Here is a 15,586-nt window from a genome sequence, read left to right as displayed (position 1 = left end):
TTGCTGGGGCCGCCATCACAAAATACCACAGACTGGGTGGCTTAAACAACCCAAATTTAGTTTCTCACGGTTCTGGAGACGAGAAGTCCAAGAACAAGATGTCAGCAAGTTTGGTTTCTTCTCAGGGCTCTCTTCTTGGCTTGCAGCTGGCCGCCTTCTCCCTGCATCCTTACATGATCTTTCCTCTAGTGTATGTGCAGCTCTGCTGTGTTTTCCTGTGTCCAAACGTACTTCCCTTTTTAGGACACCAGTCAGATTGGCTAGGGTCCAACCATATGACCTCCGTTGACCTTAATTACCTCTTTAAAGGTCCTGTCAACAAACACAGTCACATCCTGAGATGATGCAGATTAGGTATTCAACATATGAATACGGGAGTACAGGATTCAGTCCTTCAGAAGGGGTAAATATTCATGACCTTTGCTTTGGCAATGGATTCTTAGATATGATGATAAAAGCATAAGTAAACATAGAAAAGGATAAATTGGATTTCATCAGAAATAAAAACGTTTTTGCATCGAAGGACATTAACATGACAGCAAAAACACAACGTACAGAATGGAATGAAACTCTTGTGGCCGGCATATATCTAATTAGGGTCTAGGATCCAGAACACATAAAGAACACTTACAACTCAACAAGTAGCCAAGGAATCTGGTTTAAAAAATGGGTATGAATAGGATATGAATACAGATTTCTCCAACAAGATACACAGGTGTGCAATAAGGGTATGAAAATCAGCTTGACATCCTTAGTCAGTAGGGAAATGCGACCAAAGCCACCATGTGATGCCAAAGCACGCTCATAAGGATGGGTAAAACAGAAATATTTTTTAGGTGAAAAATAAAACATATTTACCAGGATGTGGAGACATTGGAACACTTATACATTACTGGTGGGACTCTAAAATGATGGAGTCACTGTGGGAAAATACCTGGCAGTTCCTCGAAAAGTTAAGTGTAGAATTACTACTCACTGCGTCTGAGTACAGCAAAACGTCTTGGACTGTTGACTGAGAAATCATTCTAGGAAGCGTGTCCTTTTAATGTCTGTCATGCTGTATTAGTCTGCTCGGGCTGCCACAACAAAATGCCATAGACTGGGCAGCGTAGACAAAACATTTATTTCCTGCAGTTCTGGAGGCTGGGCAATGCAAGGTCCGGGAGCCAGCACGGTCGAGTTCTTGGTGAGGGCCCTCATCTTGGCTTGAAGAGAGCCGACTTCTCCCTGTGCCTTCACATGGGGGTGGTGCAGGGCAGATCAAGATCTGTGGTCTCTTCCTATAAGGGCACTAATCCCAGTGTGTGGACCCCAGCCTCATGACCTCACTAAGTCTTCATTACCTGCCAAACACCCTGTCTCCAAATACCATCACATTTGGGGCGGGGGGGAGTAGGGAGTGGGGTGGGGGTAAGGGTTTAACGTTTGAATTTCTAGGGGGAGGGGGAACGGTACACAACTCGGTCCATAGCAGGTGCTTAGCTTAGCCCAGTTCTTTAAAAGAAGCCTCTCTCTCTCTGTCTCTCTCTCCCCCTCCCTCTCCATCTCCCTCTCTCTCTCTTCGTTTTATAGAGTCATGAAGTGAATGGGGGAGCACTGATGAAACACCTTTCAGCTCCTGTTTGTAATGTGTCTTCAGCTCTTCATTCTCACTACATCCGTTTCAACTTTGTATGTTCTTTTCTCAGTAGCTTTAACAACATTAAGACCTCCACGTTCTCTTTCTGTCTCCTGTGCGAGGTTTTTACCATTGCTGATACTTGATCTATCCACGTCTTTTTCCCCCTGTAAATAATTGTGTCTCCACTGGCGTGAGCCATCCCAAGGTGGAAACTGGGGAACAAATCCAGGTTTGTATACCCCAGTGCGCCACCCCATAGGGACACTGCAGTTTTGCTTGCAATGGTGGAATGAAACGGAAGGGACTTGGGTGGGCTTCAAGAGCCACCCAGGACTCGAAGGCCCCCAGGGAAGCTGAAGGCCTTGATCACTCATTGGGCCACGGGCATGTCAGTCTTCGCCTGTTGGCCAATGAGCTTAGAGCTGGTGCTGGAGGAAGTGGCTCTTTGTTGACGCTTCCAAGCTCCGCCTCCCACTGCCAGTCAGCCAGACGCTTTCCCGCCTTGGGGACTGCCGCCACCACCGGCGCGGGCGCAGTCTCCCCGGGCCGCTTCTCGGGCTGCCCTGGGGGCTTTCCTGTCCCGGGGCCCCCACAGGCGCCTTCGCAGACTCTTGTTCCCTGCGCAGCCGGCTTCTCTGCCGCCCCCGCCACCTCCAGGCGGGCCCGCTGCCAACAGCCTCCCCGCAACGGCGGTCAGCCCGGCGGCCGCCATCTTCGCCGTAGTCGTCGCTGCAGCCGGGTCGGTGTCGGCCGCGTCCCTCCTGCCATGTCTGCCACAGAGGAGCGCGGCCGGATCCCAGGTGGCCGGGACACAGCTGGTGGCTGGGCGGGCGGCGACAACAGACTCCTTGGGGTCGGTGTGTCACCTTTGGAAGGGATGGATGGAGTCCAGGGCGTCTTCAGAGCCCTTCCGGAGGATGAGGGTTGGCAGGAGGAGGTCGCCGAGGCCGCAGTGGAAGAGAACTGGGCTGTAGAGCTGGGAGAGGAGGAGGAAGACTTGGAGGAGACCGAGGAGGAGGAGGAGGAGGGGGAAGGGGAAGAGTTTGAATTCGAGTTCGAGGGCCAGGAGGAGGAGGAGTACCAGTCAGAAGAGGGGGACGAAGACGAGGAAGAGGACGAGGAGGAGGAAGAGGGGGAGACAGAAGAGGAGGAGGAGAACGGGCAGGAGGGCACAGAAGTCGTCTCGGGTGCCCGTGAGGCCCCCACCGTGCGGTTTGGGTCCCTGTTCCGCAATCTGGTCCATTCCGTTCTACCCCGCGTCCCTTCCAGCGACCGTGACCTGGTCCGGCCCCACGCAGGCCGCGTGGTGGCCCGGCGCCGCTCCTGGCAGCCCTTGGACCTTGCAGAGGGCCCCGCGCCTCCTCAGGAGGTGGAAGCCCGGGGAGAGGGACCTGTGCCCCAGGAGCGGGAGGACCTGGGAGAGGAAGCTGAGGTGTGGGGGGGCGAGGCCCTGGCTGATGCCTCCCAGTCCTGGGAGGCTGGAGCCTGTGGCCCCGAGGGCAGGGCCCAGGCTGGCGAGTGGCGGCCGAGTCCTCAGGCCCTCGCAGCCCCTGTTGGGGCGTCTGGCCCAAAGGCAGGCGGTGCTCAGCGCTTGCCTCTAGCAGTTACGCAGCGGGTCAAAGCTCTCAAAAACCTCCAGGCACGACATGCGCAAGTAGAAGCCCAATTCTATAAAGACCTTTTTGATCTCGAGAAAAAGTACGCTGCCTTCTACGAACCTCTGTTTGATAGGAGAGCTGCCATCATCAATGCAATTCATGAGCCCTCAGAAGGGGAATGTCAGTGGGCAGTAGGTGTGGCGGAAGGGGCTTGGGAAGAAATGGATGCGGAGCCTGAAGGAAAGGGGCAAATAAATGGCATACCTCACTTTTGGCTGACAGCTTTTAAAAATGTCAAGATGCTTGGTAGGATGATCCGGGGAAACGACGAACTTGCACTGGAGCACTTGACAGATGTGAAAATAAAGTTTTCTGGGGTCGAGGAACCAATGAGCTTCACCGTAGAATTTATCTTTGAGTCAAACGAATACTTTTTCAACAAAGTTCTGACGAAAACGTACCGAATGCGCTCAGACCCAGATGATTCTGATCCCTTCTTCTCCAGAGGGCCAGAGATAATCAGCAGCACAGGCTGTGAGATCTACTGGAAAGAGGGGAAAGACCTCACCATGAAAACTCTCGAGCTGCAGAAATGTGAGGGCCGTGGAAGTGTGGTACCAGCCACGGGCAAGGTGCCCAGTCGTTCCTTCTTCACCTACTTCTACCCTCCTGATTCTCCTGAGGGTAGGGTATTGGATATCGCCACTGATTATAAATTGGGCTATTTTTTCCGTGAAGTTCTGGTCCCAAAGTCCGTATTATTCTTCACGAAAGAAGCGACTGAATATCAGTGTGAAGACTCTGATGAAGAGGTCCAAGAAGCTGAAGGGCCAAGAACCGAAGAACCAGGGCGAGGACCTGAAAAGGATGTGGACCCAGCAGAGGGCAGCCCGGGAGAAGCCAGGTATCTGTGTGCAGCTCTGAGTATCACCCAGCCATTCCTGACATAGGCCTATTGTGTTATGTTTTTAACTTTTCTCCACAAAGCAAATAGTAGTAAAGGAAATTTGGCTAAAGCCCAGTTTCAGGACAGCTTAACGTTCGTAAGGCGTGTATGCTAGATAATGTAGAATGGAGTGTGTTCTGAAATGTGCTTCGCTCCCAGCTGCAGGCCCTCCGAGCGGTAGCTGTAAGACTTCTGCAGGTGGGAAACTTATCAGACCTGGTAGCCGAGAGCACTGTTTGTCTGGAACACAGTTGCCAGAGCAGGCGGCTAAAGTGACTGGAACGTGCACTAGCTGGGCCTTCATCAGTGGGCTACAGCAGTACGGCCTCTTGTGCTAACTGGGAGAAAATGCCTGTGAGAATGTGACTACTGACAAAGATGTAGCAAGTGAACACTTTCAAGTGGGAGCCCACTGACTGATTGATACCTAACTGTTCAGTTGTAAAGGTTTATATTTCATGGGACAGTCAGTCAAAAGAGAAGAACGTTAGCCTCGGTAAGACTGTTGTTCACCACTGAATTGGTGATTAAGTCAGCTTGTATCTTACCTGTCCTCTCCTTCTCTTTCTTCCTTTGCTTTTCCCTGTCCTTCTCCTCTTCCTTTTTGCAGGCATGGAAACAGAGGGTCTGGGAGTGACTGATGGATAGAGCACAGGCTAGTAAGGTGGAAAGACTGACTTATTATTTAATAAGTCTCTCAAGAAAACAACAGCAACAAAGCAGGCATTTCTGGTGGGAGAGGAGGTTGGTGTGAGGAGTGCACGATGGAAGACATGTCCAAACGTCTGCGTCGCAAGGGGGAAATGTGTTGATCTCTCTTGATGGTACAACAGGCGTGTGTAGGATTGACTGTTTTCTTAGATTTAGAAAGTCAGTGTTGCATGTTATTGGCTTGCAATTGCTAATTGTCTCTTATTTCATCCCACAGTTCTCAGGCATAGAAAGACACGATGGAGGAAGAAACAACGGAATTGTTCTTTACGGATTTGAGATTTTCTGCTTCTCAGTAGCCAGTGGGAATTCTATCAACACTGGTTTTGTTCCAGATTTCCTCATGCAAAAAGTGTTACCCACCTTCATCTGACTTTTCTCTTAAATTTTTCAGATATGTTTGACAGCATTTGCCCATGTTAAAAATAAAAGTTTGCCAGAAATGGATAAGCTGCAGAGTTCTTAGATATATAACACTGATGCAGGTCTATCCTTGTATCTTTTCTTTTTGCTTTGTGCCACCTTACTGTCACTGAAACCATGTCTTAAGTTCTTTTATTGCCGCCGCAAGTTAATTAAAATGCCAGTGTATGAACAGTTAACGTAAAGGGAGAGGTGGAGGTCTAGCCCCTACTTCCTTCTATTGAAAGAAACCGACGGATGACCAAGCTTATCCGGAGACCAGATGGTGCCGCTGGGCTGCTGTGGACCAGCGGCATCAGCGTCACCTGGGAGCTTGTGAGGAATGCAGATTCTCAGGCCCCACTCCAGAGTTACTGAATCAGACATTCTGAAGGTGGGCCGGCAATCAGAGTTTTACATGTCCTTCAGGTGACTCGAGAAGCACGCTAAAGTTTGAGCATCACTGGTTTAGAGCAGTGATGGGTGTGGGGGCCGGGGAGGACTGTGAGGGACTGAGCTTCTCCTGTGGTAAGGCCAGCACTGACCCAGCCATTTGACACTATTTTCGGTAAACTGGACGGGACAGCAAAGGCTGGAGTGGGGATGAGACTAGAGTTCTCTCAAGGGTCTGAGACACAGAAAGACCTCCAAGAGGGGCAAGGATTGGATGGTGGCAGTGGCAAAAATGGGTGAGGGAACAGACTAGTTTCAGAAGGCTAGAACCGCTACGATACCACGAATACGAAGTTTAAGAGCATGTAAAACAATCACATATTGATTATGGATACGTATATGTAGTAAAAGGCATGCGTGGGAGGGATGCACGCACGTAGTGTGTAGAGGGGCACGTATGAGAACGACAGACCCCTTGCTAAGGGTAGTGGTGACGTCTTGTGGAGAGGGGGAGAGAATTCAACTGGGAAGGGTTGCTCATAGGGCTGCCATAACCAGTTACCACAAGGTAGGTGGGTGGCTTAAAACAACATAAAAGTTTAATCTCCCACAGTTCTAGCAGCCAGCAGTCTGAAAGCAAGGTGCTCCAGGGGAAAATCCTCCTCGTCTTCTCCAGTTTCTGCTGCCTCCTGGCATTCCTTGGCTCGTGGCAGGAGAACTCCAGTCTCTGCCTCTGTCTTCACAAACTGGACGAACTGTAACATATGTAAGCTGTAAAGTTTTCAGGGCAACGTTCAATTGAGGGCCTGCATGCCACGTGGAAAATTATTTGAAAGTTTCAAATCAACTAATAAACTATTAAACAAGGTATCTCATCTACCAAATAAAGACACCATCTTGATTGCCAGGAAACCAACTTCAGATTTAGAATACTTTGCATATTTCAGGGTTTTTTCCTTGTTTAGTTCGTTACGCTAATTTAAAATCACAAAGCTATCGGTAACAAGTTTGTGTTAGCAATAGTTGCGTGATATTGAAGGGGGCACATTAGGAGACCGGGAGTCTCCAGGTCTGTCCTCTCCTGGGCCAGGCGTTATTAGTTCTCCATTGCTAAACAAAACCAAATTACCGCATAAATGATAGAAGGATCAAACTACAGGAACATGCCTAGTGTAATCAAGAGTGTAACATTCCATTGACATTTTCATACTCTGATGGTTAGAAGAAAATCACAGGTCCAGGCCAACTTAAGGGGATGGAAAATTCAAGAGCAGGAATAAGAAAAAGTTTGAGGGTCACTTAGGGTCTGTGTACAATACCTGTTGTGTGCGTACAATACCTGGGCTCCTCAGAGTTCTGTTCCAGTGATGTGGGGAAAGGGGGACCCCCACCCCAGGCCACTGGTCCACATCACAGGCCCCAGGTCCAGCCTCTTCCTCTTCTCTACTCACTCTGAGCTCCATTCCTCACCTCAAGAGATCTCACATACACATACGTGGATATTGAAGTCCACTTGTCCCCTGTTCCCTGAATATAGTCACCAACAGTTGGTTTCCTCCCAGTCCTGGAAGTAAGTATAACAGTGGCAGTGCCACTTAACCCTCAGAAGCACAGATCCAGGGAAGAGGAGCATGCAGGCTTCTTGGAACTTGGGGTTTAGGGCCACTGTGCAGCAAATTCAGGACCCCTGATACATGGAACAAGGTTGGGAGCAGGCTGTGTGCACATCTCCTTGATCTCACACACTGCACCCTTGGCTGTTTGCAGAGAGATGAAGCTGGAAGAGGGTGGTGGTGGATCCCCTAAAGTGTGGGATCCGTGACAAGCCCCTCTAGCCTGGGTCTCAGAGCAGTAGTATGATCAGCAGCTGGTTCATCACAGACACTGTGACAGGCAGCCTCTAAGAGCATTCCTTGGCTTGTGGCAGGAGAACTCCAGTCTCTGCCTCTATCTGCACATGAACTTCTTCTCTGTTTATTTGTCTTAAATCTTCCTGTCTTAAATCTCCCTGTCTTCTCTTTTATAAGGAGATCCCTCAGTCCATTTACATCCCAGTCCATCTCCAGGATCACTCCATCTCAAGATACCTAATTTGATTACAGCTGCAAAGACTATTTCCAATTTAGGTTATATTTACAGGTACCAGAGATCTGCACTTGGGCATATCTTCCTGAAGGACACAATTCAACCCACTGCGGGTACACATTGGGCTTCAACTGCCTGTAATGTTATATTTCTCAATTATGTGGTGGGTACGTGGATGTAGTATTTTTATACCATTGTGTAGGTCTGGAATATTTCCTGCATAAAATAAAGTTTTACATATGTAACAAAAGGAGAAAATGGGCCTAATAAATAGAAACTACTTAAGGGGAAATATGAAGTTTTAGTTGACCAGAATATAGGATGAGAGGAGAAAGGCCAGAGGGTGGAGGGTAGATCTCCTTTCTGCATGTTGGCAAGGCTGTATAGATGCTGTCTAGGTTTCATTAACATCTCCTTTCATATTTGATGGTAGCACATATCATATCCATATATATATTTTTACACTTCTGCACCCCTACTCCCTTTGATATGAGCTTCTGAATGATTGGAATCTGAAAGTTTATTTCGTTCTGTCTTCTCAAGCACCTAGTACTGTGTTTTCTTCTTAGTATGTGCTGCATAAAAGTCTGTTAAAACGAAGTTAATGTAATGAATCCACCATCCTTTTTTGGTCATCAGTGTTAACATTTTAAAATGTAGTAGCATATAGTATTCCTTATGGAATGACCCAGGGGCTTTTGTCACCATTATTTAAAATGCAAGGGTAGTCCAAGTAGGAAGTTATCCACATTATGTCATTTGAAAGGCCTCAAATTGTTTTTGATCAATTTGTGCTGCACTACCTGTCTTTATGCTAAATTTTTATTTTTAAAGGCTGTACGTGCCCTTCTAAGGAGTCTTACTGGGGTTCACTCCATTAGACAAAAGGCATGTCAACTGAAATAAATGCACGGCCTAAAAGTTGAGAGTTATGTTTTATTTGGTGGACATTTCTGAGGACTCGAACCCCTTCGACCCTGGGATGATGGCCTCCCAGATTGCTCTGAGGGACTGCTCCGAAGAGCTAGGGGAGGAGCCAGGATATATAAGAGTTTTACAACAAAGACCAGATAGTCAGAACATTAAAAGGTTACTTGTTAACTGAAGAAGACCAGACATCTCAAGTTAAAGAATTTAGCTCTTTTCTATGTATGGGAGGGAGCAAACATTTGGGCTCATTGAGTTCATCCCTTTGACAAGCACCTAGCTATCTAGGGCCAGTATCCTGTCCTTTCTTATTCCGAGTCCCCTCAGGGCGCACCACTGTGAGTGGCTGCAGAGGCTGGGCTGCTGGCTTGTCTTCCCTGGGGGGTGGTGGCAGCCGCTGATGACTTGAGGGCTTCAGCAGTCTTTGTTTGCTGATATTGTTTGTAGTATTTTCTTTTCACAGTGCTTCCCCTTGGTCCTAAATTCGACCAATATTTTCGGAGACATTTCATGACCAATTTTGTCTGAGGGTACTAGGAAGTCTCATTCCTAGGATCAGGCGGAAGATTCTGTTGACATGCCACTCAAAGGGCTAATTTTTGGACTAGGCTCTGGTGATGCTCAAAATTCTCTGGATTGCCTGTCTTACTAGTGTATTATGATCCAGGAAATGTTTTCCCTCCTTGCTCATTCTCATATGTATAATCACACTATTATAATTATTCTATACAGGGTTATAATGTGATCTATTTTTTCCAAGATGTTTAGCCATCTTATCAGAGGCCTAGTTACACACTGGGAAATACAAGAGACAACAATCTTATAAAATAGAATAAGCAATACTGTTAGTAACATTAATAAAGTCATACAGAGAATAACAATTTAGAAACAACAAATTACAACAATGATTAGTGTAACTAGTTGTAATCTGTTTACAGATTTGCAATAACCCTCATATCCACAGGGGAGCCAGCTGGAGAAGTGAAATTTTGGAAGGATCAAGATGAGAAAAAAAGATAAATGTTTTATGCTTGTTTACAAAGGCATACTTTATCAACTTGTTGTAGGTCATAAATAAGAGGAAAGGGTTTTTTTTGAAAAATAAAGAGTAAAGGCCAGTATGTTTCTCAAAAATCATAAGGTTATCAATCATATTTATCAGTTCATTTAGTTCCATGTAATTAATTTTTATCTGCATAAAGTCATCAGGTTTCCATTAGAGTTTTAAAATTTACCAGTTCAGTGGTATGATCTAAAAATTATCAGGAACATTTTTGTCTAAAAGACCCTTTTTATGAATCTTCCTGAAGATCTTCATTTTATAAAAGCATTAGAGTAAAACAATGACAGTTTATATGACAAGACTTAGAATGACATGGTTAAAGATTTGATTATAATGCAATTAACAAGCAACTTGGATATTTTTGACATACAACATTTTAAGATAATAATTAGAATATGACTGATATCAGGACATAGATTTTTAAGAATTTTAGAATAACTATACTAGTGACTTTTATTTCTACAATATAACCTAAGTTTTATCCCCAATTACTTGACTTTTTTTAAAGTAATTTAACATACTAAATAAGTCTAGTTAATTATTTTTTAACATTTTTTGAGTTATAGTCATTTTACAATGTTGTGTCAAATTCCAGTGTAGAGCACAATTTTTCAATTATACATGAGCATGTATATATTCATTGTCACATTTTTTTCACTGTGAGCTACTATAAGATCTTGTATATATTTCCCTGTTCTATACAGTATAATCTTGTTTATCTATTCTACATTTTGAAATCCCAGTCTGTCCCTTCCCACCCCCTGCCCTGTTGGCAACCACAAGTTTATATTCTATGTCTGAGTCTGTTTCTGTTTTGAATTTATGGTGTTTTTTTTTTTTAGATTCCACATATGAGCAATCTTATATGGTATTTTTCTTTCTCCTTCTGGCTTACTTCACTTAGAACAACATTCTCCAGGAACATCCATGTTGCTGCAAGTGGCGTTATGTTGTCACTTTTTATGGCTGAATAGTATTCCATTGTATAAATATACCAGATCTTCTTTATCCAGTCATCTATTGATGAACATTTAGGCTGTCTCCATGTCTTGGCTGTTGTAAATAGTGCTGCTATGAATATTGGGGTGCAGGTGTCATCCTGAAGTAGGGTTCCTTCTGGATACATGCCCAGGAGCAGGATTCCTGGGTCATATGGTAAGTCTGTTCCTAGTCTTTTGAGGAATCTCCATTCTGTTTGCCAGTGGCTGCACCAAACTGCACTCCCACCAGCAGTGTAGGGGGGGTGTCCCTTTTCTCCACACCCTCTCCAGCATGTGTCATTTGTGGACTTTTGAATGATGGCCATTCTGGCTGGTGTGAGGTAATACCTCATTGTAGTTTTGATTTGCATTTCTCTGATAATTAGTGATACTGAGCATTTTTTTCATGTGCCTATTGATCATTTGTATTTCTTCCTTGGAGAATTGCTTGTTTAGGTCTTTTGCCCATTTTTGATTGGGTTGTTTGTTTTTTTCTTATTAAGTTGTATGAGCCGCTTATATATTCTGGAGATCAAGACTTTGTCGGTTTCATTTGCAAAAACTTTCTCCCATTCTGTAGGTTGTCATTTTGTTTTGCTTATGGTTTCCTTTGCTGTGCAGAAGCTTGTAAGTTTAATTAGGTCACATTTGTTTATTCTTGCTTTTATTTCTATTGCTTGGGTAGACTGTCCTAGGAGAACATTTTTGAGATGTATGTAGTCTACTTAGTTTAATATCTCTCTTTGGGATATTTCAGGGGCCATTTGAAGCATCCCAAAGTTAGCTTAGCTGAAGGTCAAAAGAATTTAATCAAAATTTGATATTTTGGGAAGCTTGTTAAAAAGTTTCAAAACACTTGATCAGATAAAATCATAGGTCACTGTTAAACAATACTCATTTACTCAACCAAAGTGACAGTGGTTTTAAAAACAGATACAAATTACTTAAAGCACACTCACACAATCTGTTATCAAAAGTAGCACTCTAAGAAGCTTTGTTTTCTTAACACAGAGAATTAAAACCCAATCATGTATCAGTTTACTCTTAACAAAATCTATTTAGTCAATCCCAGCCATACACAAAACTCTTTTCTCAGGATTCTCCATAACCTTCTATCACCTTCTGTATCCATATTATTTTATCCCTTAATTCCTGCATCTAGAAACTACCAACTCTAAGTAGCAAAATGTAATTTCATCTTTTATACCTTTTTGCTGAAAACATACACTCTATTTTTTACTGTATACCAAAAATGTTATTTGTAGTAGCTTTAATTACATATTTAAATTAGAACACTTTTAAAATCCTTAATTTCCAGTGAAAACTAGGAAATAAGCAATTATAAACTGTCTTCTACATTAGTATTCTGTAGATTGACAAATATAAATACCAATAATAATTTCTAAAATCATGTGCTTTTTTATAGACAATCTCTTAGGGTGGCAGCAAACATATTTATCAATAGTCCCCAAAATACCTTTAGCTTCTCTGTAAAGGGAAACCAATGTTTAGTAATGAATGTTTTAATATCTTACTGTATTTGGGGATGACCTAGTTATTTAATAAACTCCCATCATTTAACTTATTTTAGCACAACTCTAGAATTTTAAGATTCCAAATATTTGTAAAGATTATTTTAAGTATACATTTCTAAAATATACTTATTTTTAAAGCATTTATCCAAAAGCTCTTATCTCATTTGTGTTTGATTTACTTATAAGAATTTTATTACAGCAAATTACTATTATTTTTTTGACAAATCTGCAATAGATATAACAAGGTCAGTTCTTAGTCACCCGAAAAAAAGATTTTTGACAAGAGACAAAGAACGTGATATAAGCAAGACTTTTATCAGTGAGGTTTAAAAAAAAAAATAGTGAAAGATAGTATACTCCAGAGAATTGGGAGCGGGCCAATCCAAGACAGAAAAAATGGCACTGTTCCCTAGATTTTCCTGTTTGTATATCCTGGTTTTGTATTGATTGATTGATTGATAACTCGAGTTCCCTGTGCTCTGGTTGACTGACAGCTCTGGTTCCTTGTGCTTAGGTTCCTTGTGTTCTGGATCATTCCTTTCCCCTTCCTCTGCCCCTGCCCAGTGCTCATTTCCATCTAAACTACCTAACATTCCCCCCTCTAGTCATAGGACCTCAAATCCTTGGGATGTAGAGGGCAATGACTGCTCTAGCTACTTCCTGCTGATCTGGGGTGACAATGGAACTCGTTGGGGTCCCAGACTAGCTGGCTATCACTGGGCCAGTGGTGAGGGAAGGGTCGGTGTCCATTGAAGGCTTGTATAAAAACTGTCTTGGCTGATTGGTGGATTACCTTGTTGTATAGCCATTTGAAGTTTGACTCTAGATGAGAAGAAACACATTTTATAAGAAGGTTGAAAAGTTAGAGGTCAAATATATAGAGCCAATCCTAGCCAAGGGACAAAGGGGGCAAACAAGGGTCATACCTACTTAAATGGAGTGAAGAGGGCTCCCAACACTCTTAGGCAGAAAGGCCAGCCTCAAGTAGTGGGATCTAGCCACTCAGAGAGGTATTCCATGGGCTATTGGGTAGGACCCAGCCATTGGGTGAGGACCCCCAAGGCTATTCCTCCTCTCTCATGAACATAGAACTGGAAGGGCTTTGTGGGATCTGGCAGCCCCAATGCTGGGGATCTTACTAGATTTTTTAATTTTCCCATTGTCTCCTATTGGGAAGGACCCCACTGGAGAGGTAGAATCATCCTTACCCTTTAAACTGTCATATAGAGGTTGGGCTTTAGACCCATAGTTAGAGATCCAAAGTCTACAGTAACCTGTTAATCCGAGAAATGCTCTGAGCTCTTTTCAAGCAGTGGGATTAGGGAGTTGTAAGAGTCCCTGAATTCATTCAGGGAAAAAGCTATGATTTCCAGAAGTTGAAACAACTCCTAGATAAGTTACTTCTTGTTTGACCATTCTGGCCTTGGACCTGGAAACTTTATATCCCTGCTCAGCCAAGAAGTTGAGTTTGGATTGCATGTTGGATGGCCTGTTCTCGAGTAAGGGAGCAAATAAGTAAGACATCTACATATCGGAGAATAGTTCCTTTTTCAAGCTGTAAGTCCTGGAAATCTTGGGCCAAAGCTTGCCCAAAGAGGTGAGGACTGTCTCTAAACCCCTGTGGTAGTACTGTCTAGGTTAGCTGGCTTTGATACCCATTGGATGAATCCCACTGAAAGGCAAATAATTATTGAGACTGGGGACTAAGGGGTATACAGAAGAAAGCATCTTTTAGGTATAAGGTAGGGTACCACTGGGTTCCTGGAGATATGTTATTAGTAATACATAGAGGTTTGGAACCACTAGATGAAGAGGCACTACAGCCTCGTTTATAATTTTTAAATTTTGGACTACTCTATAGGCCCCATCCTTCTTAATGACCAGATGGGTAGGTGTGTTGTAGGATCTAGAAGAGAATGGTCTGGAGAAGGAAGTTAGGACAGAGTAGGTGGCCCAGGTATCCAAAAGAAAAGTCATTGTCTTACCTGCTACATCCATTTGTACCTGTGGCTCCAGCCCAGTGATGAAGATCTCTTGCACTGGGGCTGATTGAGGGGGGGCTTCTTTAGTCCCAGAGGACCATCTGCAGATCATAGGTTGGTTCTCCCCAGTGGGCTGTTTTGGCTCGATGTGGGTTCGTCACCAGTTGTGGGTTCTGGCCAGCAGAAGTCCCACCGAGACACAATGAATTACTCAAGACTTTGTGGAAAAAGTCAAGAGAGTGAGAGGTAATTGGGAGCCAACTCCATGAGCCTCTCAAATGCTCCCATATTTATTGTGTACAGTCAAAGGAGGAATGCAGGAATTTAGGGAAGGACAGGGTGGGATCACAATGAGTACAAAGGCTTTGTTTATTGTTGGTGTTTGGCTCAAGGTCAGAAGACACTTTTTGGTAAATCATATTCGTGTTGAGCCTTTCAGCTTATCAGGGCAGAATGTATGAGAATCAGCTGCTTAACAACATTTTTCTTGGACTCAGGCGATTGTGCCTATCTTAGGTTGCCCCCCCCCCCCCCGGGGATCTTACCCGTCATTGGCTAACCACCTTCTCACCTCTGAGTCTGCAGTTTTTTATAATTTGTTTACCATTCCAGCCCAAGGCTGTTTTGGGGTTAGAAGACTATCTAACAGCAGGCACGCCCATCATTTATAGCAGAGGGCCTGGGTCCTTGCTAAAACCTCAACTATGCAAGCAAGGTGGTTACTAAGCACATTTGCTCTTCTTTAAGGAGATAAGCGGCTGGGGTCTGTTACAATTTGTTAACCCAATCATGGGCTCCCACAGCTTGAGGGACAGGCCACCCAATGACCTTGCTTGTTACACCAGAAACAGGCAGATCTTGAAAATCTCTCCCTGTAGGGACATTCTTTGGCCCAGTGACCAAGTTGGTGGCAGATGTTGCACTTGTTGTTGGACTCATCTGTTGGGGTCTGGGTATGTAAGGATGGTGGCTGCCCTGAAGGGACATAATCATCTGGGCATGCCTGGCCTCCTTCCCTCTTTCCTTCTCCTGAGCCTTGGCCTTTTGCACCTGATCTTGATTATAAAAAACTGGCAGTGATGGTTAGCATTTCATCAAGAGTTAGTCCAGGTTCCTGGATCACCTTTTAGAATTTTCATCTAATATCAGGGGCAGACTGGGTGAGAAATTGATCCTTTAAAGGAGGGGTATATGGTAGGGAGAGCAGGGGAGGACGTACATTTAAGGGAGTCCCCTCTCAAGGAGGTGTTGGGGATAGCAGGTTGCTGATAGTAACCATGGCCAAGGTGGTTATTTTGCATTTCTTTAGGAGATCATTGCTGTCCCTCAGCAAATAAAAGATC

At 44.3% G+C, this 15,586-nt stretch overlaps 1 protein-coding gene across 1 annotated transcript; it reads left to right on the top strand.

The window, feature by feature from the left end:
* The first annotated feature begins 1,402 nt into the window (after positions 1–1,402).
* On the top strand, positions 1,403–7,440 carry LOC141576451 (uncharacterized). The gene is made up of 2 exons (XM_074359950.1): positions 1,403–4,123; positions 5,094–7,440. The coding sequence occupies exons 1-2, from the start codon at positions 1,911–1,913 to the stop codon at positions 5,104–5,106; spliced, it is 2,226 nt and encodes a 741-aa protein (XP_074216051.1). The 5' UTR covers positions 1,403–1,910; the 3' UTR covers positions 5,107–7,440.
* The last annotated feature ends 8,146 nt before the right edge of the window (positions 7,441–15,586 follow it).

Source organism: Camelus bactrianus, chromosome X, assembly GCF_048773025.1.
Source record: "Camelus bactrianus isolate YW-2024 breed Bactrian camel chromosome X, ASM4877302v1, whole genome shotgun sequence".
Taxonomy (NCBI): Eukaryota; Metazoa; Chordata; class Mammalia; order Artiodactyla; family Camelidae; genus Camelus; species Camelus bactrianus.
The sequence above is the reverse complement of the archived record's forward strand: the minus strand, read 5'-3'. Positions and strand labels throughout refer to the sequence as shown.